Source organism: Cavia porcellus, unplaced genomic scaffold (assembly GCF_034190915.1).
Source record: "Cavia porcellus strain 051 isolate PalLab524CR breed Dunkin Hartley unplaced genomic scaffold, mCavPor4.1 scaffold_2, whole genome shotgun sequence".
NCBI classification, from domain to species: Eukaryota; Metazoa; Chordata; class Mammalia; order Rodentia; family Caviidae; genus Cavia; species Cavia porcellus.
Genome location: NW_026947485.1, coordinates 33,794,834 through 33,820,658, shown reverse-complemented (window position 1 = coordinate 33,820,658; position 25,825 = coordinate 33,794,834). Strand labels below are relative to the sequence as shown.

The window sequence follows — 25,825 nt, the reverse complement described above, 5'->3', positions numbered from 1 at the left end:
GAGTCCACATGGAGAAACCATGTGGAGAGAGCAGCCCCAGCCTCCGGCTAACCCTGCCGTGGCCCTAGACATGACAATGAAACCATATTGAATATTCTAGTCCCCGCTACCATCTGACCATACCCCCTTGTCCCAAACATGATGAGTAGATCTGCTGGTTCTGCCCACAGAATCATAAGATGTATTACTTACAGATGTTTTGAGCCACTAAATTTTGGGGTTTGTCACACAGCAATAGCTGGTTGAAATGCCACATATTTTATAAACAAGACCCATCCCCTATTATTTTTGTACTGTGTACTGTTTTTTTTTCCCAGCACCTTTTTACCTTCATAATAATGTGTCTGCTTTATAATCTGCTTTCTATCACTTCTTCCAATTACACTAAAGCTGCAGGTTGCAGTGCCTGGCACATTTTTATTGATTACTGTATACTTAGTGTCACAAGCATTCAATAAATGTTTGCTGAATGAATGTGTGAATTTAAAAAGGTTCCAGCATCTGTTTGTTTATGAGATGTTTGCCCCCTACAAACAGGGTTAAGGATCTGCAAACATCTTTTGTGAACTTTCAAAAATGTTGGAAAACTCATTTCATCCTTCTTTAAAATTCAAAATCTCAGTTTACATGGACACCACATCTGCTCAAGCAGAATCATGCTTTTCCTCTGGGAAGAGCTTAAGGAGCCCTAATTCAGCTCACTTTCCTTTTTCTCCCTATGTCTTTACCCCTGTCCCCTATTCCCTGCCTCTCTTTCCATCTTTTCCTCCCTCTCTCGTCCCCCTTCCCTCCCTCCTTTCCTTCCTTCTCTCTTTCAGTTTTTAATGCTAGGAATTTGGGAATTGAACCTAGGGCATTTGTACTAACATCCTTAGGCTCTCTCTCTCTCTCTCTCTCTCTCTCTCTCTCTCTCTCTCTCTCTCTCTCTCTCTCTCTCTCTCTCTCTCTCTCTCTCTCTCTCTCTCTCTGTCTCTCTCTCTCAGGGTCTTTGTAAGTTTTTAATTTGCTGGCTGGGCTTGAAATTGAAATTACAATCCTCCTGCTTCAGCCTTCCAGAGCACTGGAAGGCTTGACTAAAAAGCTCTAAGCTTTGGTCAGATACATTCAGCCTTTTCCCAGTGTTCATTTCTTGATGCCCTTGCAGCCATCACAGCAGATCTTATTTTATGTCATTTTCTTTTCCTGCATGGACTGCCGTGTGCATTTCCACTTCCCTGGGCTCGCTCTTCTCTAGTACCTTCAGGAAGTCTGTGGGTGGCCCACATGTTGGGTGGCATCCCTTTTTCTTATGTATAAGCAGACCATTGGTCCAAACTCTCAGGGGAAGTGGAGCGAGCCATCTTGAACCTGAACCACTGGGATGGGGGCTGGGAACATGGCTTCCAGCCCTTGGTTGCCACCTGCTTGTACTGTCACTTATCTTGGTTGGGCAGTTATCCTTACCAGCAGGAGTGGAAGCTAGCTTAAAGGGATGGCTAAGATCCTTTCCAGCTCTGAGGTTTTCCTTATTCCTATTTGCTGCACAGCCACAGAAGAACAACTCATTTATGTACAGTTGGGTCAGAATTTGGCTAACGGTAGGTAGCACTAGCAGTTTTACATGAACAAAAATTTCAATTCCATTAGTACATCCAAGTTAGTTCTGCTGGGCTGGCAGTGGATTCCAAGAGACAGAGTAGCCACAGGGGCCAGAATTCAGGAGGCCGGCACTGTCCTGCTGCCTTGCTGCCAGCTGCAGGGAAATGGGCCGGAATGAGAGAGGCTTGATGTCTTCTGGAGCTGAGCCCCCTCATCGCTAAATTGGGGTAATAATAATGATAAACGGTTCGCTCACTTCACATTTGTTTCAGTGGGGTAATGTATATAATAATGGCAATACTTTGGTATGCCACTATCAAGAAATAAAATTACTGATGTATTCAGTTGTCAGAATGATAAATATTCCTTAGGTTTCCTTTGAGATGTTCCGCCCTCCTCAAGGTTCCTACCGTGTGCAACTTCATCCCCTTCATCTCATCCCATGGGTGAGATGGTGAAGGCACTGCAGTTTATGAGAGCTTCCAATGTAGAGAACACTGGTTATATCTTATTTCAGTTTTTTATAATAATCCACTATGGGAGGAGTTTCATGGGTCAGGGTTCTTTGTCAGTAACAAAAGCTTAACTCAAGGTAGTTAAAGTGAAAAAAAAAACAGGCAAGAAAAACTTATTGCTTCATATAACTTCAAGTTCATGGGTGGTCCTGGCTTCATGCATAGCAGAACCAAGGAGCTCAAAGATCTTTTCATATTTTATTTTCTTTCTGTATTTCTTCTCTCAAGTTTTCTCTGTGTCAGTGTGATTTTTCTGGTATATGTTTGCTATATGGTGAAAAATATACTAGGGCCAAGATGACCTTAACCCATAGCTTATCTCAAAGAAAAGTGAAACTATCTTTTTCTTCAAGTGACCACATCAAATGCTCCATAAGGAAGCAGGATTGAATCTGTTGTAGTCACCTGTTACCCCTGGACTACTCACTTGATTCAGAGGTAGAAGCTAATGACTTTCATTACCTAGACTAAGTTATATTTTGTGTACTCATATCTAGCCTTGTGGGACTATATCTAGCATGATCATATCCTGCTTTTTTCAGTAGCTGTTTTGGGCTCATGAAAGATTTGGCTATGTTAGGTCAGAGTGTGGTTTTCAAGTGAGTAGACATGAGCTCTGGAAAGAAATCCAGAATAAAACAGACTCAAACCAGGCATGGCCAGGGAAGAGCAGAGTCTTGTTATAGGTGAGGTGATGGAGCCAGTCCTCTGCCTACTTGTCCTGTCTAATTGGAAGGAATACATGAGCTTCTGTGAGAGTAACAGAAGATGCTTGACAGAGGGGGAAAGCATGTGAGTCCCATTAAAGCTACATCAGGCTGCCCCCAATCTAGGACTTTCCTGTTTCTTTTCCTCACTTCTTCTCTTCCCAGATGCTCTGGCCTGTCTCTGGGCATGTAGTTTTGATGCTAGCTGCTGAGATGGGGGTGAGACTGGGGAAACCTAGTCCATTGTCTTTTCATTTCTTCCTTTTTAGTGACATTGCTACCTGGGACACAGTGTGTCCCAAATCATAAGATCAAGCTGATAAGACATCAGAGGGAAAGTCCATGTTGTCACCAGAGAAGCCAGTGGGTAAGAACATCATTTACTGGCAGTCTGTTGACAGACATCTGGTATGGGTGGGAAGGAGCAGCTGCTGTGCCTGGTGTTACTTCTGGTGTCCTGAATATGTCTCCCGAATTTCCTTAACAGACTCTTTTGGTGACGTCACTGCCAAGTCGTGAAAAATGAATCAAGGGCACAAGCTCAGTTCATGGAGGTCACAACAAGCAGTCATAATCTTTTCCCTGGAAAATACGTGCTCATGGGAGACAGTGCTTTGTATTTTCTGTATTCTTTGTCTGACTTACTTTGTTGGCTGAGGAGCTTGTTTGCATCTGGTAGCTGAAGTCCTTTTATAGAGTCCTGACTATCATTTGCCCTGTGGATGTTACATTCCCATGGGAGATTCCTGGGACCGCTGTGAAGACAGAGTCAGGGCACCAAGAATGCTTATAGGTGATCGTGTCACTTCCTGCTTAGAAGCACCCTTGGTTTCCTAACATTGACAGGAGAGAATCCAAGCTTCTTCCTGAACACAGGGTCTGGCTGACCCTTCTAGAATTTTCTCTTGGTATCCCTAGTCATTTGTTTATAGTTAAGCCACAAAGTTGTTCATGCCAGACAACCCTGCCCATGTTTCTGTACCTCTTTTCATGCTGTTTCCACTTTGTGGAGTCACTGCCTCTGCCCATCTTCCATGAAAGCAACTTTTGCTCACTCACCTTCAAGACCCACTTCAAATGTCCCTTCACTATGTTGCCCCCTAATTTCCTCACAGTATGCACGAATCCTTCATTTCCACTCCTGCTGCAGCCTTACCTTCTCTAATACCTACTTTTACTAGTCTTTCGTATGTCTGCAAGTAGATGGTATAATAAGAGGAAAAGAACCTGAACTTCGCCTTCTGGTTTGGGATTGGGATCTGCTCTGCCACTTCTTAGTTGCCTATCTTTGTAAAAGGCATTTGATTTGGTGGAGACTTTTCTGCACAGTGAGCATAATGGATCTCTGTAGAAGGATTTTTGTTGAGGATGAATATCCAGCCTGTGCTATGCTCAACGTGGTACTTGGTATATTGGTTCTCAAAAACTGGGATGATAATTGTGATTGTTGTCATCATTGTCAAATCATTAAATCCTAGAGATGAGGGGAACCCAAAGGGTCATTCTCATGCTGACAAAACTTGATTCCTGTTTCTTTATAAGGTAATCACTTAGTTTCTATTTCAACTCAATTTCTAGTCTTTTAAGATACTTAATTGTCATAATGGAGAGGTTTGCTGGTACTAGGGCTAAGGTACTATATGTATGTTTGGGGAACTATTTAAATAGTTGTATATATATGTACATATATGCATATCTAAAAATATTTGTTGATGTTTCACCATGTGAGATTTCCTAAAGATTATGTCTCAAAAAGCTGAGTTACAAGGTCACAATGAAAATTAACCTCCAATGCATAGTTGAGAGTAACTTTGTGCTTTTTTTTTTTTTTTTTTGACCTTTTATTTCTGGTCCATTTGCATCAGTTTTTTGCTTGTCTCTTAGTAGTGTCAGTAGATTTGTGACTTGTAGTGTGTCTGCAACTATCAAGCTTGCAATGGTAATAAGGAGACAACAAAACCTGAGTGATTGAACAATGTGGTCCATCTGAAAACAGTAATATTTCACTAACAAAAGAAAAACATTTTCTAATGTGATTTAGAAATCTGGATTAGAGGCAAGGAATACTAAATCATTTTGTGATACTTTAGCCTCACTTTTCTCATCTATAAAGTGGAATCATTGGACACTCAGAGAGGGAAGAAGACAAATGTGATAATTAAATTCCCTGAGAATCATGTACACTCTTCTCTTTTCAATAAGAGCAGCTCTACGTGTTTTGAAATTGAAACATGCATTGGACTCTCTTACGTTATTTGAAATAAAGAATTCTATTGCTCAAACACTTTGAAAATCTAGACACTTAAAAAATCATTGCTTTAAGATAAAGCAGTTACATTTTTATAAAGTTTCTAATGAATGTTTAATTTTTAAAGTAAAATGAAACAAAATCTTGTTTTAGAAACTTAAAAATTTTTTTTTTTCTGTATTTGCTTCATTTCAGTGGAAAGGCGTTTCTTTTGCTTTCAAAATTTGCTTTCCACTGACTTAGTGAAGATCCCAGTAACACTAGAAACCAGACCTAAGTGTAGTGTGAGACTAGAAGCGCAGTGTTGTCCTTTATCATTTCCTTTCTACTTTTCTCCCAGGCCAATGCTTGGAGAAGCCATGATATAATGAAGTATGGATTCAGTAAAATCCGTACTTCTTTTTAGCGCATCCTTTTCTCAAAGAATAATAATGGTGGAATGGACATAGGAGATCTTTTTGCCTAACTTTCCACTTTGTAGAGAAGGAAAATGGAGGTTGTAAGGAGGACACTTTAGAAGAGGGTGAGATAATGAATTATACCTTCAAATGGTTGTTTCGAGTTCAGAGCTGTTTGTACTACATTATGTCCTGGTGCTTCTGTTTTCATCTTATAAAGTGGGATGATAGTATCCGCCCAGTGGAGTTGTATTATCTGAGTGAAGAACCCTTAGGGTGCTGCTTGGACCAGAGAGTTCCAGATCCATGCTTGCTATCATTGTTGATGCACTCCCATATTCTGATAGCTCACTACCCAAGAGCACACAGTGATGGAGGACCCCATTTTAGGATCATATTTCTGTTTTCCATCCCCAAAACAAGTTGCCAAAAATGATTTCTTCTTTTAGCATCCCATTTCTCCAGGTCACTGTTTGGGGTGGGTGACAATGGTTTGATTCAGAAAAATGAACTCCACGTAATGTAATGTAATGGCCATTTAAGGTTGTCTTTGCATGGTAATAACACCATGACTCAGCGAAGATGTTCAAGCTTCTGGAGAATCTGTAAGGATGCCTTTAATGGAGTAACTTCAGAGTCTATGGTAGATTAATTGGAAAGTCCTTTATGGTCAAACTGCCAAGCACCAGATGCTTTCTTACAGTATAGGACCAGCCTTATGATCTTTATCCCTCTCACTTCCAGTTATTGGAAAGTGAATGCTGACTGTGAAGTGGGCAAACATTTAGAATTTAGACAACATCGTTTTATTCCTTCGTGAAGGACACATAGATGAGAATTTGACCAATGAAGAATACCTAGTCCTCATTTGTATCTTATTTTGAAACGTAAGCACTTATTTGATAGATAGAGAAAAATTCTGGGAGTGGGCTGGGGAAGAAAAAGTACAGTACATGCCAGGAAAATACTGTCCCTTGGAAAAACACTGTACCTTGACCTTAGGTCCCAGGTTTGAAGTGGCTCCTGGGAAGCTGTGGTAGCTTCAACTAGAAGAGAGCGTGGTGACCAGTTCTATGATGTCAGGATTGTAATTATGTTGAGCAGGTAGGGGGGCTCCCCTTTCCTGTCTGGTTTCCTCATGTCCTGTTCTCAAGATATTTATTAACTCCACACCTGGTCCCATTGTTCCAGTGCAAACTTCGTAGCCCCTATGAAAAATTAAACGACCAGCAGTGAGTTGTAGCCCCCTGGAGCTGAAATTGTTTGCCAGCTATCAAGAGCCACCCCTCAGGCAGCATCCACAGGGAGCGCCTGAGAGGTGTGTGGCCTTAATGTGTGGAAAGTCCATCTTCTATGGGCATATTTGCCAAGAGAGACTGAGATTCAGAGTGAGAGAGAGAGAGAGAGACAGAAACACATGGCTGGGCTGGGGGGGGGGCCAGAGGGACAGAGAGACAGAAGGAACTTTATGGAGGAAAGCTGGCAGAAACTCTGCTGGGGCCTGGCGCCCTGGGACTTGGGGCCGGGCTTCCCTGGCCGGGGTGTGCGCCCTCGGAGAGCAGAGCGCGGTTCTTTCTGTGGCTGGGGCGCCCAGCGGGGCGGTCAGCGAGCGCGTGCCCTGCAGAGCGCGGTGCCCGGCGCGCCCTCCCTCCGAGCCCGGTGCCAGCCCACGCGCCAGCCCAGCGCGCTGACAGACGACTTTCCCCACTTGTCAGTTTTCTCGCCTGTCAGCAGAGTTGCTGGTAAGTGAGAGAAAACAGAGAAGGGGTGCGACGGCGCTGCGGGAGCGGAGAAGGGCCGCGGAGGAGGCCTCCCCGCGGCTCCCGCGCCTCGGCCCCCCTCCCCTCCCCTCTGCGCTTCGCGCTCTCCCCTCCCCTGCCCTCCGCCCCACGCGGCTCTGCTTGTCGCCTCCAAATCCTTCAGCTGCCGCGCTGATTGTTTCCGTGGCTTGGTGTGGGGACTCCAGCCACTTTGTCCAGGAGCTGGAGCGCTGCGCCTACCCCTTCCCTGGGCAGCAGCCGGCACGAGCGGCTCTCCGCTGCCGCCTCCCCGGGCGCACCTGGGCGGGGGAGCCGCATCCCGCCCACTCTAGGCTGGCCGGGTACCCGGGTGGAGGCAGAGGGACACTCGCTGAGACCGTGACGCGCCGGGCTGGGATCGCGGGCTGGATCCGAGGAGAAGGCTGCGGAGGAGGGACATCCCCAACTCTCTCCGCTTGGTCTCCAGTGAGAGCCTGCAGCCATGGAGTCCCCAACCAAGGAGATTGAAGAATTCGAGAGCAACTCTCTGAAGTACCTGCAACCCGAGCAGATTGAGAAAATCTGGCTTCGGCTTCGAGGACTGTAAGTAAACCTGTTTGCTCCTTTAACCCCTTTTCCCCCCTCTCGTCCTTATTCTAATACATGGCCACTGTCACTCTGTTAACCCCATTCCTGTGTGCTCCTTCATATCCAGACCGTAGAAGTCCCACAATTAACTTAGTCACTGTTACCAACCTTCCAATACAGGGTGCACGTTCACCTTCATGTCTTAGGAGGCTTTGCTGTTTCTTTGTCATGCTTTCTATGGGGAAGGGGTGATGTCCTCAGAGGAGTCATTTGTAACAATACAATAGGCAAGGAGGTGTTTCTAGCCCATTCTGGCCAAGAGAAAACTTTAGAGACCTTGGTCCGAGACTTTTAATCAAAGAAAGAGTTTTTCTCAGCAATGTATATGCAAAGCACTTGGTTAATGGTCCAAGAACTCACCAACAGCTCAAATTCAGTGTATCGGGCTACTGAATTCCCTTTTCCCTACCTCAGTTCAGCTTCTGATATTTTTCTTAGGAACTTTTCTGGTAGAAAAATGCTTACTAGAAAAAAAAGGCTATTTTGGAAACTGTGGGGATCAGAAGCAATACTGAAATTTCCTAGCAATATTTGAACAACAAAAAAGGCTATTTGCTCTTTATATTGTGGCCAGAATTTTGTCAGGACTGATGGAAAGAGAGCTCTAAATTTCAATTACTTCATTGGGTTTTACTTAGGTTGGGGCTTTCAGTAGATCCGATCTGAAAGTCTATCATTTGTGTGTATGTGTGAAAACATTCATAAAGAATAAAGCACTGGTCACCTTAGACCAAAACTGTAGTGAAGGCTATACCTTTGTTGACCAGACAGCTCTCAGAGAGACACATCCCATGGCCTCCATACTCACTTCACCAGGTATTTGCCATCAGGGACCTAGGGTAGTTTTAAAACAATACTTTTTCTCCAAATATGTTTTTCAGACATTCTGTTTCTACCAAGGGCAGTGACGGGAAAACCAGCTCCTTTCTGGGTTTGTTTGTTTGTTTGTTGCTGCCATTATTGTTTTGAAAACTTATACATGCTCACACAAACAAAACAAATTTAAAAAGGCACGGATCTGAGTGAGGCTCTAAACCTTAGGAAAGACCACACTCTAACAATATATTCTGTTTCCAAGGGGAAGCAATAAGAAGTATGTGTTTCTTTCAGGGGTTCCTATTTAAAGGTGCTATTTATAAAATCCATTCCATCAGTAATTCAAGTGAGCTTCAACTGGCATTGATCTCATGAGAGACTATGCCAAGCAATTGGATTGTTGACTTGTCTGGCTGGCGCAAGAGGAGGCTGTAAACTTGTGTGGAAGTCTTGTCTCTCTGGCTGGCAGGCTTTTCTGACAGTTTAGTTGCCTGAGACGCAGCAGTGTTTACAGTAAGATCATGTTCAGTGTCGTGAATATTACATCTAATTATATTGTGCTGCTCACAGAAAGTTTCCTATGTTCACAAAGTCTGGGTCCTAGGAGTGCACTAAAGGAAGTATTGTCAAACTGGTTTCCTTGCTTTCCTGACTTAGAGAGACTCAAAAAGACTCATAGCCACAGATGCGAAACTGCTTCTCTGAGCTGCTTTACAGTTCAAGCCTATTTCATGAAGCTACTCAGGCTAGAGACACTTTTGGCCAGATCAGCAAAGCTGAGGTGGAAACTTGTGTGGAAAAGCATTTAGCACCTAGACGGTTTTGTAGCTTTCTTGGTTTCCTGTTAGGCTTCTCTCCCAAAGGTGTTGCAGGGTGATGTACACAGTTTTGTTGTCTAATCTTCACTATCTACCCCCAACCTGGTCCCTTTGAACATTAAAAGTGTGGGCTGATTCTTCCTCAGTTGTGTGTTTTTGATTCCTTCTCCCTATCTTTCTTGCTGAAACATCCTGCCTGATAGCAGTTCTATGAAATTGTAGTTTCACTTTGTCATCAGAAAAAGGTGTGTCATTATTTGTTATTGTCATACATTTTTACTGCTATGATGAATGCTACTACTGTTCTTACTATCACTTTTTAAAATCAAAGTCACAGTGCTAGAATAAGTTGCTAATGTCTCTGAAAACCAAAGCACATGCTGATTTATACAATTTGGAATAACACTTTAGCAGTCTACAAAATAGAAACCCTTAGGAGATGGAAGGGAGGGTATATATTTGTCCATATGACAGATTGTAAGTAAGAAAAAGGAAGCTGTTCTTTCAACATTTTAGAAAGAGCCAATAGCCATACTTGGACTTTCATATCAATGTATTACCATGGTACTTTGTGGAAAGCCTTCTAAGTGACCACAGATGGTCAGGGATTCAGTTCACCTGGTCTGTGGTCATGTGAGGTCAGGATGTGATAATCATCTCACATCTGGATTACTTAATGGTATCTTTTCTCCTTTTTGTCAGTATCTCCCCTCTTTAATTTACTGTTGGATTTTTCGTCTCCTCCATAAGGTTGATGTAAGTTCCACAAGAGCAGATATTCTGTGTATTTTGTTCCCATTGTGCCTTCAGTGCCTATAACAGGGTTTGGCACATAGCAGGTGCTCAATCAGTAGGTGACACAGGAAGCAGAAAGACCCTACTCTAACTTTTTAATATGTAAAATGAAGAGACATATGTATTTGAGTCAGTTTATGGGCTACTAACATAACTCCCTGACCTAGTTGGGAGTAGGTTCTTATTAGTGTCATCATCTAATGTGGGATAGGAACTAGGTAAGACGTGGCAAAGCCACTGCCCAAGAGTGAATCCCAATCCTGTGTTTACTGAGATTACCTCCCCTTCATATCTCTCCTTTTCTGCAGGGATGAGGATTTCTGTGGTTATCATCTGCAAGGAATCTACAGTGCAGAAATTATGGGGGCTGATCTTCAATCCATTCCAAACACACTGATAGCCCTTCTCATTCTCTCTGGCACTTCTCCCCATTTGAAGACTGTACAGTCTGTTTGTTTACAATGTTTATTGACTGCCTCTGCCAACTATCATATATTCTTTTTGAAGGAGTTTTTATTTTTGTCTTTGTCCTTTTTTTTTTTGCCTGCTTAGCTTAATGGTTTATATTCAGTGCCTACAATACCACTCGATTTATAGGACATCATCAATATTTATTAGAACTCTAGAGGGATTACTTTGTGTTTCTTGAGGAACGAATTGGGGAAAATTCTTATCCAACATTGTGGTATTATCAGAGTAAAGGTAATGGTTGGAATATGGAACTTAGGAGTGTTTAACTTTGCGAAGACAATGCAAAATGGATTGAGTGGGATGCTGTACATTAATGCAGAGATCCATTGTGATTCCAGTGGCGTGTTGTTCCTCAGCCTCCTTCTGCAGCTCGACAGCCTTGTGCATATATTCACATCTTTCTGAGCTAGAAAGGAGCAACTACTGCACGCCTGAACTTTCTTCAGTGAATCTACCAGAAGGATGTTACCTTCTTATTCTGAAAGAAGTGAAAGAAGCCTTGTTTTCACTTTTCTGTAAACTTCAGTTGTGCCCCATTGATTGTCATCATAATTCCTTCCTCCAAGCAGTAGGAAGACTTTGTAAGTCTCTCCTAATCACTTTGTTGACTGTGAATGATCTTTGGGAGAGGGAGAGATTCGTGGCAGCTCAACTTTGAGCAAGTGAGTCATGCTTTGTGCCTTGGGTCTTGACCAGAAATATTCATTCTGTTGCCAGCCTGTCACATCATGGTGAAAAGGTATTCCTATGATGCAGTCTTTTTTCTTTAATTAAGAGCAAGAAGACAGGTTTTAATTATTCTTTGGCATTTGTTTTCCTTGTTGTAATAATCTAAACTTTCACCTATTCATTTTGCCCAACTATGTAGTTGTCAGTATAATAAATTTTATGTTTACACAATGCTGTATGAAGATGATAAAATATATTTGTATTCCTAAAAGTAATATTGTGAGTATAAAAGCCAGAATATGGCTATTAGTTTAGAACTTCTTTATTTTTTGCCTATCTAGCATCATTTTGTCTCCCATTTGTTTTTCACTTGATCCCATAAGCCCCATCACAGAAGTGGTCCCATGTTTTGGGACTGGCCAATCTTAGAATTTTTCCTTCCTCACAGTCATGCCTGGTCTCTAGATGGGTGCAGACTCCAAAAAGGAACATTAAAGACCTTCACTAAATTTCTGTTGACTGTGGGAAACTGACACATTCCCTTTTATGCTTTCTTTCTGACTTTTGGATCCATTTTGCATTGTCTTCACAAAGAAAGACTTTCCTGTGATGCAGGAAACCAAGTCTCACAGAGCAGTAGAGGAGAGAAATAGAGTGGGGATCCCTGGATTGGCTACCAGTGGGCCAAGTCCTATAGATATATCTCTGATTCTGCTGGCTATCCCAACTGCATGAACCAGCCAGGCTCTGCTTTTGCTTAGACTGCTTTGAGTTTATTTTATCTGAGTCTTAACTGTTGCCTCAGATGTACAGAGAATTTGGGTGACTTTCAAACTGTGCAGCAAAGACAGGGACAGAGCTGTAGGTAAAGACACCTAGATCTTCGGTTTTGTACTTTTTTATTTAAGCCTTCTTATTCTGCATTCTTTCTGTACTCATCTAAACTTGTAAATAATGTAATTAAAGTTCAGGCCACTTGAGCTTATTTAATTAACATTTCTTGAGTGTCTGTTGTGCTCCAGCAGCTTTGCTAGGCCCTGCGTATACAAAAGTAGACAGGTTATTTACTTGACCTTTAGTAGTTCATAGTCTAGCGGGGAAAGACTGGTATTAACTCCCAGAAATAATGAATATAAATTCAGAGGCATGGAGAGGGATTCCTCTGTCTGAGGGACTCGGGAAAGTATTAGTGGAGTCCTTTAAGATACAAAGAATATTTTCTTTCCTTGATATCAGCCTCTCTACAAAGATGTAAAGAAACTTTCTACAAAGATGTGAGGAGAGAACGAGCTATCACATCAGCCCAAAGTAAATGAGCTAAACTATTTTCCTAGACTACTAGAAAAGCTGCTTGTATTTATTCTTTGAGTTATTCTTTGAGTCTTAATAAGCTTCTCTGTTCATCTCTCATTGATACTTAATGAGAGATGAGGTGTAGTTGGATCTTTTTGCTGTCATTCAACATGGTGTTCATGGGCTGTTGGAGAGAAACTTTCTAGATTATCTTAGAAGTTGTCGACCTCAACAACTTCTGGTCTATGTAATAAGTTATCTGCCCATACAAATCAATCCTCAAAAACCTTGTTCTTTCCATTACTAGGAAGGCTGCTGTTGTCCTGTTCTTATAGCTCATGCAGTAATGAGGGGCAGATGGATGTTTCTGAATGGAGGGAAGAGTTGCAAAGATGCAGTGGGCTGAGGAACTGTGGCACATCAAAGAGAGATGGCTCTAGAAAGGAAGCTCATCCTTCCTTTCTAGAAGGGGTGACATGTGGAATTTTAAAATTTATCTTTTATCTTACTTAAAATTAAACTTTCTCCTAGTTTAAGGAGGTCGTATTTAAAATACATGTTTCCAGCAACAGAAAGTGTTATATTTTAGGCATTTCTCTATCATGTGTTCAAGAGAAATTGCTGTTTTGTTTTTGTATTTTAGTGAGTTTGACTTTTATCTTTTCATTTATTAAGAAAGTTGAGAGATACTGGGATGGAGAATGACAAAATGAGATTTGAATTTTAGAATGATGATTCTAGAAATGCAGAAGGTAGATTAGAGGTAGAGATTGAGGGCTGGAGATTAGTCAGAGAAGATACAAGAGTTGCCAGTATACACTGGGAATGAGAATTGAGAATTAGATTTGGAACAGAGACAGATTTGTCAGAGTTGTTGTCTTCTAAGTTAATTTTGGCTTAAAGATATTTGGCTTAGTTATGCAGGTTGGATAGAGCAGAATGATAAATCTGACTGTAGACGTGTTGGCCTGGTAGTGTCTGGAATGTCCCACTAGCTGTTGGTGACACAGTCTGGAACTCTGGAGAAAAACTTTGGTTTGGAGCAGTGGGCCTGAGAGTCTTGTTTCTGAATTAAAGCCCTGTAAGAAGATGGCCAAGGGAAGAGGGTACTTACCTGAGTCTCACTCAAAAAGCCATTTCAGAAAGGTGATTTTAAAAATGATGACATATTTACTATATTACTGAGTTCTCCTAGCTTCTCATTTAATTGCTAATGTCAGACGGTTCAGCACATTTTTTATTGGGCTACTCCTAGATATGTAGTATCAGTTATTGGAAACCTTAGAAGGAATTTTAAAATGTCAGAAGAAAAATCTTATACTTAGGAAAATTAATTCTAGTTAGGGCGATAGTTCTTATACACACAAAGAGTTAAAAATAAAACAACAATAAATGAAAAGACAATACCTATTTGCTAAATGAGTGATATTGACACACACGTTAGGGTTCAGAGGAGGCACATATTTGTGGTTGAGGGATTGATTTTGAGTTTTTCTCTTCCTAATAAAATCAAGTTAAGTCTGTCTGGACAGATTCCTTATGTATATTGCAGTACAGAAAGTGGTGAATGAGGGTAAATATGTTGTCACATTTTGAGAGCAATTTTCTTTAATACTAAGACAGTTTAACTGTACATTATTGTTTCTTATTATAATTTAGTATGATAACCTATTAGCTAGTTATTAACTCAATGTTTGGCAGCTAAGTGCTTATTATTTTGGCCAAAGTTTACAAATAACTCTGTTGGGAAGCTGCTTTAAGCAAAGAGATTTCTGAATTTCCAGCTTTAGTTTTCTGTCTTTGATATTTCTGGGTCCAGTGAGAATCTAGTTCCTATGTATCTCACTTTTCTATACGGAGAGAAGTTGCTTCTATGGCCTGCATCATGGCTTTTTGAGAACTAACTGAAAAAAGATGATTGTGAAATATGAACAGCTTAGTCTGTGGCAGCTTTGAGCTTCATAATTAAAATTTTCCGTTAGTAATAGAAAGTGCACTCTACAAAAGAGAACATCATATTTTTGGAGAAAAAAAGTACACAGAATTCATTGATATTCTTTGGGCTGTTGTTGGACTATATTCTCTATGTAAAGTGCTCTTGACAGTTGTTATTAGCAAAGTCAGTAAATTGTAATGAGGGCAATGTGAAATGTCACTATATTGTGAAATTATGAAAGAGTTTATGAGAATAATCAAGAAGACATTAAAATTGCTAACTAAAGATGACATATCTTTGAACTAATATGCACAAAAATATGTATAAAACCTAATCACTACTCATTCACTTAGCAGACATTTATCAAGCACTTACCATGTAACATGATACTGTGCTAATTAGCACCGTAGGTATGTTGGTAAATGAGACAAAGTCTCCATCATTCAGGGAGTGTTCAGTCTACAGATAGGTGCAAAGATTAAATAATATTTCCACAAATAAGTGTGGACTGTGATGAGTGCATAGAAAAGTACAGAATACTGAAAAAACTTTTAAGAAAGGGCCCAAACCTGGTGTATCTTTGAAAAAGTAAGATTTTAGATGAGAAGTGAAGAATAAGGTGATGAGTTAAGTAAAGAGTTGGGGAAGAGTATTCTAGAGTGTTTAAGACCTGGGATCTTTGCATGTGTAAAAATTAAAAACAGGAAGGAATTTGGTGATTCTGAGAAAAACATCCAACGCCACATGACTACACCCTGGACAGGAGATTGAAGGACAGAGCTATGTCCTGCCATACCCAGCAGAGGCCTTAATGTGGAAGTCATTGCTAGTAAAGATAGATTTGAGAACTTTTGGGGAGGAGCTAGACCAAAATGGACATGGGTAGGAAGGAATAAGGAACAAATCAGAATCTAGACTAAGCGTTGGTTTTTAATTGCAATCCCCAGATGCTGTTTACTTAACTCAAGATCACTGAGGGTACAAGGAGACTGAACAGAAAATAGAGACGTTGAGCTCATTTTTGGAATATACGAATATAAGAGACCTTTAGAACACCCCAGTGAGATACAGTGGATAAATAAACTTACAGATTAAAGGAAAGATGTGAATCTGTGTTATACTGAGCAACTTGACAAAATAAAAAGAAAAACCATGCATCACACATGTGCATGCACACATGTGTGTGCATGATGGTGAATTAATATTCCTATAAATTTTATAAGTAGAGAGAATACAGTGGCAGAGTGATTAGTGACAAGATACTCAGAGGCCAAAAGTTTATTATTTTGTTGGCACTTAGTTTTTCAAATTGGTAGGAAAGCCCATCTAATAATGAGTATGCATAGCTTTGCTTAAAACTCTTGCACATATTGTGTGATGCTTATTGCAACCTAGAGACAGAGCCTTGGATGAGACCTTTGTCAGGGACGTTCTGGAAGACACAGGACAGAAACAAAGTAGTTGAGGCCCAAACCCCAGAGCTCGGAGCACTGTAGAGGATCTCTGTGATGTGTGATTAGTTGTAAGCCTTCTGAACCATGGATAATCTAGTTTGTGTAGTTGTGTTACAAACTACCAAAATCCTTAAATAACCAGAGCAGTGCCTATCCCATGGAGACATACCTACACATGGCAAGATTCATCTTTGGGAAGTTGCTCCAAATATGTTTTAGAAGTGCTTTAAATTTAGATTAATATCACAACACCTTTTTTTCTCTGCCTCTCTGACTCTTATTTAGGGATTATTCTGAGGGGTTCTACAATACCTTCAAAGTAAGCCCCATAAAATACATTGTACTAGTATTACATGGTTTTCCAGATAACCATTACTAGAAACCCTGTCTGCCTTGAGTTGCTACAGCACTGACATAAATGGATCCTGTGTAGCTTGTTGAAATATAAGGATTAATGATAATAAATTAAGCATCATATACATAGTTTAGAATTATTTCTAAAGCCACTGACTGAAATTAGTCATTGTTAAAGAAAAATGGCAGAAGCGTTCTAAGCACCCATTAATGAGAGCGTCAGCATAGTTTCAGTGAAAATAATTACTATAGTTCAAGAGGATTTGGTTCCAAAGCTTAACTAGTTTTAGTTGGCAGAAGATCTCAAAATGAGTTCCAGGAATCACCTGCTAGTATTTTTTCTCTCTGTATTCTGGACGGTGACTTCATTTTCCACATTTAACTTTTGAGATTCACAGAGTCTATGTCCAAGAAAGGCTTATTTATGTGGATGATGCTACTATGAGACGGGGTTTTGGAGAACTATAGGAAGGCTCCCTGCTGCCAGGGAACTGTGACATTAACTCACCTGACATTAAGTCACTTGTAAGTGTAAGTGATCAACAATCACTTTCTACTGGGAACCGGTTTTGATAAGAGAAGAGAGGGTAGAGAGTGGAGAAAGTGCACATGTACTAACTGGAGTGGGTAGAAAAGGCTTAGAAAAGTTAGACTGTCATTGAAGTTAAACTTGACAGATAGTACAGTTTTGTTCTGGCTAAATCTATATAGGGAAAAACAATGTAGGGAATTGACACAACTCTCTGGATAATTTAATTAAAACAACAAAAACCTCAGCTCCCCTAATTACAGGATTGTATCAGTGAAGACTGAGATATTTGTCTTCATCCTTTAAATTATCCTTGTTTTGGCAATGCTGTCACAAATATTAAGAGAGATTTTTGTTTTCAGGCTTTCTCATTATGTTTATTTAAATAAAAGCTAGACTCCCAGGAAGGAGGTCAGAAAATTCACTTCTATTCCCACCCACACAATTTTTCTGCACTTATTACACAGCAAGTAGTTGTAAATACATGAATAGATGAAAAAATCATTTATGCAAAACACATACTACTTGAATTTCTACAAGTGTGATGTTTACTATTTTCTATCCCTAAAACTTTCCATGCTTTTTCCTCTTTTGTGTCACCAGTTAGCTTCTTGCCCAGCATGGTGTTTTAGCTTGAGGGAAAGGAACAAGGTTTGATCTGCTAAAGAAGTCTTGCTTTCCGAAGTAAAATCTCAGAATTCTGTGGGGAGGAGTCCCATTTGGGGCCTCTAAGACCGTAATCCAAATGCTGGAATTTTAAACCCAGCTCTGGAGAAAAATAAGCATGAACAAGAGGCTTGGGTTTCTGTGTCTGGCCAGCTGTCTGCCGCCTGAGGGTGTGGGAAGGGTGAACAATGAGGAGGGTGCCAGGACCCCAACACAGTGTAGATTTGCTGTGGGAGCTGGAAGGCTTCCACGTGCAGCTTCCTGTGAGGTTGTTAACTTTGTGTTAGATTACCTTGTCCTCAAAGATTTTCACTACCTAGTGTCCAGAACTAGATAGAGAGACACCTGCTTCCAGAAGTGTGTAGAAAATTGGTTGTCTTAAGTATAAATCTGTTTCAGATTAGCACTCATCCATTCTTCTCATCAACCATCACCTACCCCAGACTATAGTGGCAAAGGCTTCCTTCATTTGGATCTCATACACTCTGGCCAACCCTGTTTGAGTTTTGTGTCCTGAATAGAAGCATCCTTTTCTAAGAGGGCTGAGAAAGCATGAGGCTGTATAACAGTTTACCCCAATACAAGACTTAACAGAATAAAAACCTTAGAAAATAACAACTCTTTCCTAGTGATTGGGCTTTTCTAGGCTTTTATGTCATTTTATTGTTTATATTTTTATTCTGTCTCGCCTTGGACTTTTAGCCAAGCAGGAAAATAGAATCATTATGCACGTGAAATTTCATTGTGTAGCTAAGAAGTATTTGAGCTACCAAGAGAAAGGACTTTCTTTCTCTGTTATCTTCTTTCCTGCCTCTCAATGATAGAAGGTGCCAGGAGATCATAAGTTTGTATGTATTTTCTCCTTGGCATTTACCTTAGCAAAACATGAGAAAGGCCAACAAACAATATAGATCTATCTATGTGTATCTGTTTCTATCTAAATATGTGAAAATCTAGGTTTTAACATAAACATAATGAAAATAAAATCACTGAAAGTGAATAAATACACAAAGGCCTTCATTTCTTAAGAAATGGATATTAATTCTTACAAATGATGTAAAATGGATTCAGAAGTTTCTAGACATGCATTTATTTTCATTCTGTCTGGTACATGCAAATGAAAAACAAAACCAGAGTATCAGATGATTATCTGATTCCAGTCATTTTGTGGTTATTTGTGATTTTTGTCTCAGACCACATTCCCACAAGTGAAATGCATGTGATCCAACTTGTGAGAATATGTAGTTAAAGGAGTGTGCTTTTTTTTCAAGACCTTTCCTCAAGTTCTTCCCTCCAGAGGGAATTGGAGTTTGAGAACCATGAAGTCCACAGCTGTCTTACTGTGTCTGCAGTGGCAGTGGTCTCTGCAGGCGAGAGTACAGACAAGGTCATCTCCAGTTAGTCACTGTTAGCAGAGATCCCCAGGAACACCAAAGGCAGAGTTAGTTTCATATTCAACTTCCTGTATCCAACAGTCTTTATGTGCCCAACTGGCTTGAGCCAAGGTACAAGATTTGTTTTCTGAAAGCCAGCTTGTTTGAACATTAAGCCTATTTATATGCCTCGTTATTGCAGCACCCACCTAGATTTTGCTCAAAAATACTCATTTTTAAAAAGTGGAAGACAACTAGGTCCTTCATTACTTAGCATCATTGTTTAATTTGCTCTCACTGATCTGGCCTATTAGAAACAAATCCCAAATCATCTGTTTGTCTTTGTAATACTTGATGGTTAGGTCTGATTGCAGGCATGACCAGTGCTTTGGGAGCATCTAGCCATCAAAGCAGGCAAAGGCCTTTGAAACATCCTTGTTTCCACCTAACTTGTTTCTGCTATCCTTACAGTGGGCATAGTCACCTTTTTGCTTGCTTAGTTTCATCCTTTTCTCCCTGATTAGAGCCAGGAGAGGTAAAATGAAGTTTAGAGTAAAACAGCCCCTGCTCCAGTGACATAGCTGTAAGAGCTCTGGGGAACCTTTTTAAATATTGCTGGTCCATGCTCCTTGCCCTGTGATGGTGCTCCTGTCTCTGGATCTGCTTGGCAGAATGTGATGAACTGGTTGTAAATGGACTGAACATTTCAAGAGGAGGCCTTTGAGCTCACATATGTACCTGTGTACATATACACACATTGGATACTTCTAAAGCAAGCTGCAGTTTCATTGAAGCAACGTGACTTAAACAGACATTGATTTTCAGTGAAGACCAGCTGTCTTTTTAATTTGCTTAAGAGGCAAAGAAGTGTAGCTCCATCAATAGTTATAATTACAGCACATGATATCTGTGCACTGAGTTATAACAACTTCCTGAGAATGCTGCGAGGTGCTTGGTTAGTGAGGTGCCAACCTCAGCTTAGGGAGTTATAAAGGATTTTGTTAAATCCAGGCCTTCTCCTTTCTTTCATCTCTCCTGCAAATTTTCCTGTTCTTCCATACTTGCATAGTTTCCCATTCATTTGCTGTTCTCCCAGGATGCCTCCTTGTGTGCAGAAACTGTGATGGGGCTCTGCTGGTTCCTCCCTTTCTCTTGCTTCCAGGGGGTGCTAGATTTGAGGTTGACCTTGGCAAGGGAGTCACTGCTCTTGAGGTTTTCTTGATTGGAAAATATCTATAGTGGCAAATAAACCTATAGAGCTTGATTACTTTTTTTCTTTCGAGTGAAATAAATGGCTTTTCATCTTACAGAAAAATGGATTTTTGTTAAAAAAAATACTTTAGATTTTTTAACGGTTAAATAGAATACTCAGTATATAATTGCCCAGTGTTATTTTCTTTATTCTTGTCTTCTGAGTATCCCTTAAATATTAGGGGAAGTGTGGCGCTTTCCTGGGCTAGCTAGGATCATTGCTAAAGTGAGGGTTAAGGTATATAGGGTGCAGGGTCCTCTGGACACTGGCAATCAATGCAGGCCAGAGTTTCAGCTCACCTTCCTCTTAGTGGAACTGAGATTAACATCTGCTTTCTTTGTGATTCAAGTAGGCCAAGATGAGAATTGCGAGTATTCAGTTTTTTTCATTCTAAAAAAACAACACTCACCTTTTGTCATCACTTGTAAAATACACTGAAAACCTTTTCCCCCTAAATTTGGAAGCTCATTAGATTACAGCATTATTATTTTTATACAGTACCCTTATTATTCATATAAGTATTCAAGACCCTTGAACACTTGTTGGATGCCCAGCTCTATGCTATATGCTTTGTGTTCAACATTTTGATGAATTCTCTTCTTACTACCTAAAGCTGGTATTATTGTTACCCAAATTTTACAGAGGAAGAAATCAATGCTCAGACATATTAAGTTGGAAAAAGGATTTGAACTCAGGTAGTTGATCTTAAGCGTGGTTCTCTAATGCCTCTCCTTTTAAAAAAAGAAGCAAACAAAGGCTCACTTATGCATGTGTGACTGACAGCATGGTCCCATGGCTCCAGGGAGATGAGCTGCAGCCTGTGCACCATGAAGCTGGCCTCTCTCTGTCTTAGCCAGGTCTCAAAAACCACAGCAGGTCCTGCTCATTTTCTGCTTTCTATATTAGCTCTGTCTAGCTACAGGAATCTTGAGATTTGTGCCATATTCTTTTAGCTTTCAAACAATTATAAATTTAAAGTAAGCTTGAAACACAAAATAAAAACACTGCATTTATCTTTTAGGTAGTGAGTCAGGGATAAATTCTGTTAAAGTTCTTAAAACACAAAAGGCCAAAAATAAACCAGGTTTCTTTTCCAGCTCATTTCCTGTGTTTGAAGGGAAAGAACCCAGTGTATTTTGTTCTTAGTGGTTTTGTTTATTTTTGTCTAGTATAGTATCTATGTGTCTTCTGTTGTCATTTGACTTTTTATATAATTTTCTCAATTTTCTTTGAAAAGTTTAGAAGTTCTCTCTTAGCCACTCTAAGTTTTATATTCTTAGATGAGTTACTTACTACCATCTCACAGCCTCACTCCCACCACATATAAAGTGGGCTGAGTCTTTAGGTCTGAATTAATTTATGAGCCAGAATTAAAAGCAGGTGGATTCAACACTTGAGCTCCCCAGCCCTCCCATTGCTTTTTCCTTGTGTGTAGGAAATTAAGACTATTGTAGAGGTCCTTACTGCTCTCTGTAAATCTTCACTATATAAAAGGAAAATAGATTAAAAAGAAATCAGTTATTGTTTAATTACTTGTAATTCATGCATTCACTTAGCAACAGTATATAGAGCAAGGGAGAAACATGAGCAGATAAGCTACCATTCTTTCATCATTATAATGCACTGAGTCATAAGTGCAAGCGTGGGTCACCACAAGAGACATAGAAGGAGCACGACCTAGTATGGGAGGCCTGAAAAGATTTTTTTTAGTGAGCTCTCTCCTTAGAGCTGAAGACTGAATAGGGCTCCATTCTTATTGATTTTGCCCAGTAGAGATAACCTGAGAGTTGGTTTTGAGTCATTTCCATACAATTGCATTTCTGGCCTGTGCTTAAAATATAGAGCTTCAAACTACACAGTAGGATGGTACGATTTGGATTGGGATTGCCTTAATTTGAGGGCTGTGTCTGGCAGGGACAAGATGAGACATACCAGCTTTTCAACATATGCAGACATGAACACATTTGTTGCTGGGGGAAGGGAACTGAATCAGGAGGGTGAACCACACTGAGTCTCCCTTTTCCTGGGTTTTCCTAGTGCATGACCCAGATTTTGACATATGTGTGGATGACAGCTGCAAATTATTTATTTATTTGGCCAACAGATACTTGTTTGCTAGCCTTGTGCCAGTTGTTGTGTAAGACAGACATCCATACGACAGAACTGCTACCCTTAAAAGCTCAAAATAAGTGGTAAAGGGACCCAAATTTTTCAGAATGTTCCTTACATGAAGGCCTAATACTTGGTGAATTTGATCCATTATTTCAGTCCTAGATCATTCTGTGTCTTTTATGGATGCAGAAACAAGCCTTGTGTTAGCACTAAACTTGCTTGTGGTGAGGTTGGATCGTGAGCCTGATCTGTCACACTCCTGAGGCCTGCTGTCTCCCACACAGTCATAGCCATCACACAATGCAATGCAGTGGCATATGAGGTATGCTGGCTTTTAGCATGCTGTTGAAGTATAGAAGACAGTGCTGTTTTCCACAAGAGGTGCTTCTTTTCCATGTCATCTTTATTTAAAAGTATAAATTTTATCACTTATTGATTAACCTTGTTTTCACATTTTTAAGATTTATTTCTTAATATCCCCCCCCCCCGCTTGTTTGGAAGGCTCTTTGTTGATACCACCTGTGCCAATGATCCAAGACTATGTCTTCTACTAAGCTTCTTTGAACTGTCCTTTGTATGTGTTATAATAAAACAAGTGCTTAAGTTCATGTTTTTCTTTCTAGAATTCAAATTCTTTCAGAAAGTAGATCTTACAGTTATGAGAATTAGGCTATGTTAATGCTTACTACCAATAAGTACTGTAAATGAAGTTATTCTTACTTTTGTTCCTGCTTGATTTTTTTAGCATTCTCAGCAGTGCCTTTGTATGGTTCTTGGAAAATGCTGGAAAAACTCTATGTAAGCTGGTAGCAAAGGGTGCCTTCTGACTTTCGAAAACACCCTGTGCTGATAGAATTAGCTGCATGCTAATAGTAGAAGCCCAGGCATCCAACCGGCCTGATTGCCCTCTACCTTTGGTCCTTGCACAGGGATTACTTAGTAGTCTTGCCGGAGGATCTTAGTTTGTGACAATGGAGTTCTGAGGAGGCAGAGGTTGTGTCATAGTGTAACTCACTCTACTCTTTGCCTGCAGGTAAAATCTCTGTTCTTGGCTAGTGCCTAAAGAGTGTGAGATATTGCCATTACGGGGTCCAGCTGAAAGAGCGAGTGATCAATGTCCATCTACCTCATCTTTTGAGGGGAGGACAAGGTATGCATAGTGGGGAACCACACAAAGACCTTGGCTTTAGGGAGTTTGAGATTCAGGTGAATCATCTCATTGATTCCTTATAACAAAGTCAGAAGGGAGATACCTGATTATTCTCACTTTACAAAGAAACTGAGGTGTTAAATAACTGGCCCAACATTATAGATTTAAGTGCTAGAGCCATGTTTAAATGCAAGTAGTTTGTGCTTAGAGCCTAAGCCCTAACTACTGACTTAGTGGACCTTTCTCTCAATATAGGTGATATGATTCAAACATGTAAATATGTGCATGTATTGCTATATGCATATATTAATTTAAAATGACTATATAAGTACATGGATATTTTTCAAAATATTTTTTAATCATTATCATAGTATTCATTCTTTAAGGAAAATTTAAGAAAATTCATAAAAGTTAAAATAGAAGAATGAATCCATTAACCAGGTATAATGGAATCATAGTTATTGTTCCTATGTGTTTTCCTTTAGATAAATAGAGGTACATATGGTGAGGGCCACACTATTGGTATGAGTTTCATGCTGGTTTCTTCACTTAATATTTAATACTGACATGTCATTTTAACAAAGATCTCACATTTCTGTAATTTCTCTGTCTCTGTTTTTGTAAACATGTGGCCTACACCTCCTGATCAGCACATCAGTGCATGGCTGACCGGGTGCAGTGACAGTAGCAGGAACAGATATGAAGCTAAGACCAACTGGGAAGCATTGTGCTTCTTGGAGATGTTGGCAGATATGTTTTACCTCCCAGCTTTTCCCTTCCTCCAACCCTCCTCATTGAAGATCTTATTTAAAGAGTTTTGAGGGGCATCAAAGCAAATAAAAGCCTACACAAATATGATGATTATTGAGTTAACATATGTTTATGCCCGTTTTCCCCTCAAATGCATTATGATCAATGTCTGGTAGTCAGGGCAGGTGTCACTTTCTCCTTTTGATGAGTCAGGAAATGTAATGCACACAAGGTTTACCTGAGTTACTGACTATTGTAAATAACAGAAAGTAGCTGGACCTGGGTCTCTTCTTCCCAGGAAAATTCACAACCGAGCCTTTGGCAAGTTCCTAATGCTGCTCCCATCTTTTGATTTTGACATCTCTCATTGTCCCCTTCTAAAGTTCTCCCTGTTTTGAAAACCTTATGTCTGCTCTCAAGGTTTAGCTGCATAACACATTTACATTTAACAAGACACACCCTGGTGCTGGGGGTATCTCAGCAGTATAGCCCTTGCTTAGCATGCGTGAGACCATGCATCTTCCATCCCACAAAGCATATCCTTCAAGGAACCTTTGCAAGATAATCGTAATATACTAAAAATTACAAGAACACAAATAACACATTTAAATATGTGAAACAAAAGGAATGTTTTGTAAGCCTCTGTCTTATTTACTATATCACAATTCCAAACCTGGATCTTGCTGTGTTTAAACACCAACTTCAACCAGTATTCCACAGTGCTCTCAAAGCGGGAGGAATGTGAGCAGAGCCGCTGAAGTCTTGGGATGTCCTTTTTCACTGTTAAGGAGAAAGTTGGATGCATCTGCCTACAATGTAACACAAAAACCCCAAACTTCTATCTGGGTTTTGAAGTTCATAAGCTTCATAAAGAGAACCCCAAGATTCCCGTGGCCTACCCTACTAAAATATTCTCTGTCTCTCTCAATGCTTGCCACAAACCCTTTTCTGATATGTGTTTATGCTTCTTTTCCTACAGGAGGAAATACAAGAAAACGTCTCAAAGGTAAGAGTGTCTTTCTGGAAAAGGGAAACTTACCAGATCACAATTGAGTGAGTCACAGGTGGCCCAAGTCTGGCTCAGGGTTAACTGGAACTGTAATAAACTGGTTCTTTCTCAGTGAGTTGCCTGCTTTATCTCTTGATCGCTACTGTTGCTGTAATTAAAAATTGATTGCATGCATCTAGTGTGGCACAGTGGGGTGGATGACTTCACAGGAGAGTGGATCCTGTGGATTCATGAGCTAATTTCTTCTGTGCTGTTTGGCGATTTAACTAAAACCTGGACCAGAGAGGGATTGAGCTGACAGAGGCAGTGAGCACAAAGCGGTCTTTAACTACATTTGTACTGTTTGAATTCTCCTTTGCCTGATTGCCTGACAAAATGCAGTTGAGCTCAGAGCATAGGAATACATTACTTCAAGGGCAACAGTAGCCTTTCAGTCTGACTATGGAAAGCGTACTTTAAAGTAAAATCTATCATACCCTGTGTACCCATTGCATGGAAATGTGAGTGCAAAAGGTAAGACTGTGGCCTGGCTCTGGGGTATGTTT

The 25,825-nt window shown here is 40.3% G+C and overlaps 1 protein-coding gene across 12 annotated transcripts in view; it reads left to right on the top strand.

Annotated features, from left to right (window-relative positions):
* Pde1c (phosphodiesterase 1C) overlaps positions 1 to 25,825 on the top strand; it is a 599,125-nt gene that overhangs the window by 302,351 nt on the left and 270,949 nt on the right. For 8 of the 12 annotated variants that reach the window (XM_063240413.1, XM_063240402.1, XM_063240417.1 and 5 more), the window contains exon 4: positions 25,251 to 25,277. The exons of 2 other annotated variants lie outside the window; for them this stretch is intronic. In XM_063240413.1, coding sequence (XP_063096483.1) covers positions 25,251 to 25,277 — 27 coding nt within the window. Of the gene's footprint in view, positions 1 to 6,875; positions 7,189 to 7,313; positions 7,789 to 25,250; positions 25,278 to 25,825 lie in introns of those variants that run through there. 2 more of the 12 variants (XM_063240449.1, XM_063240438.1) reach the window with 2 other exon arrangements.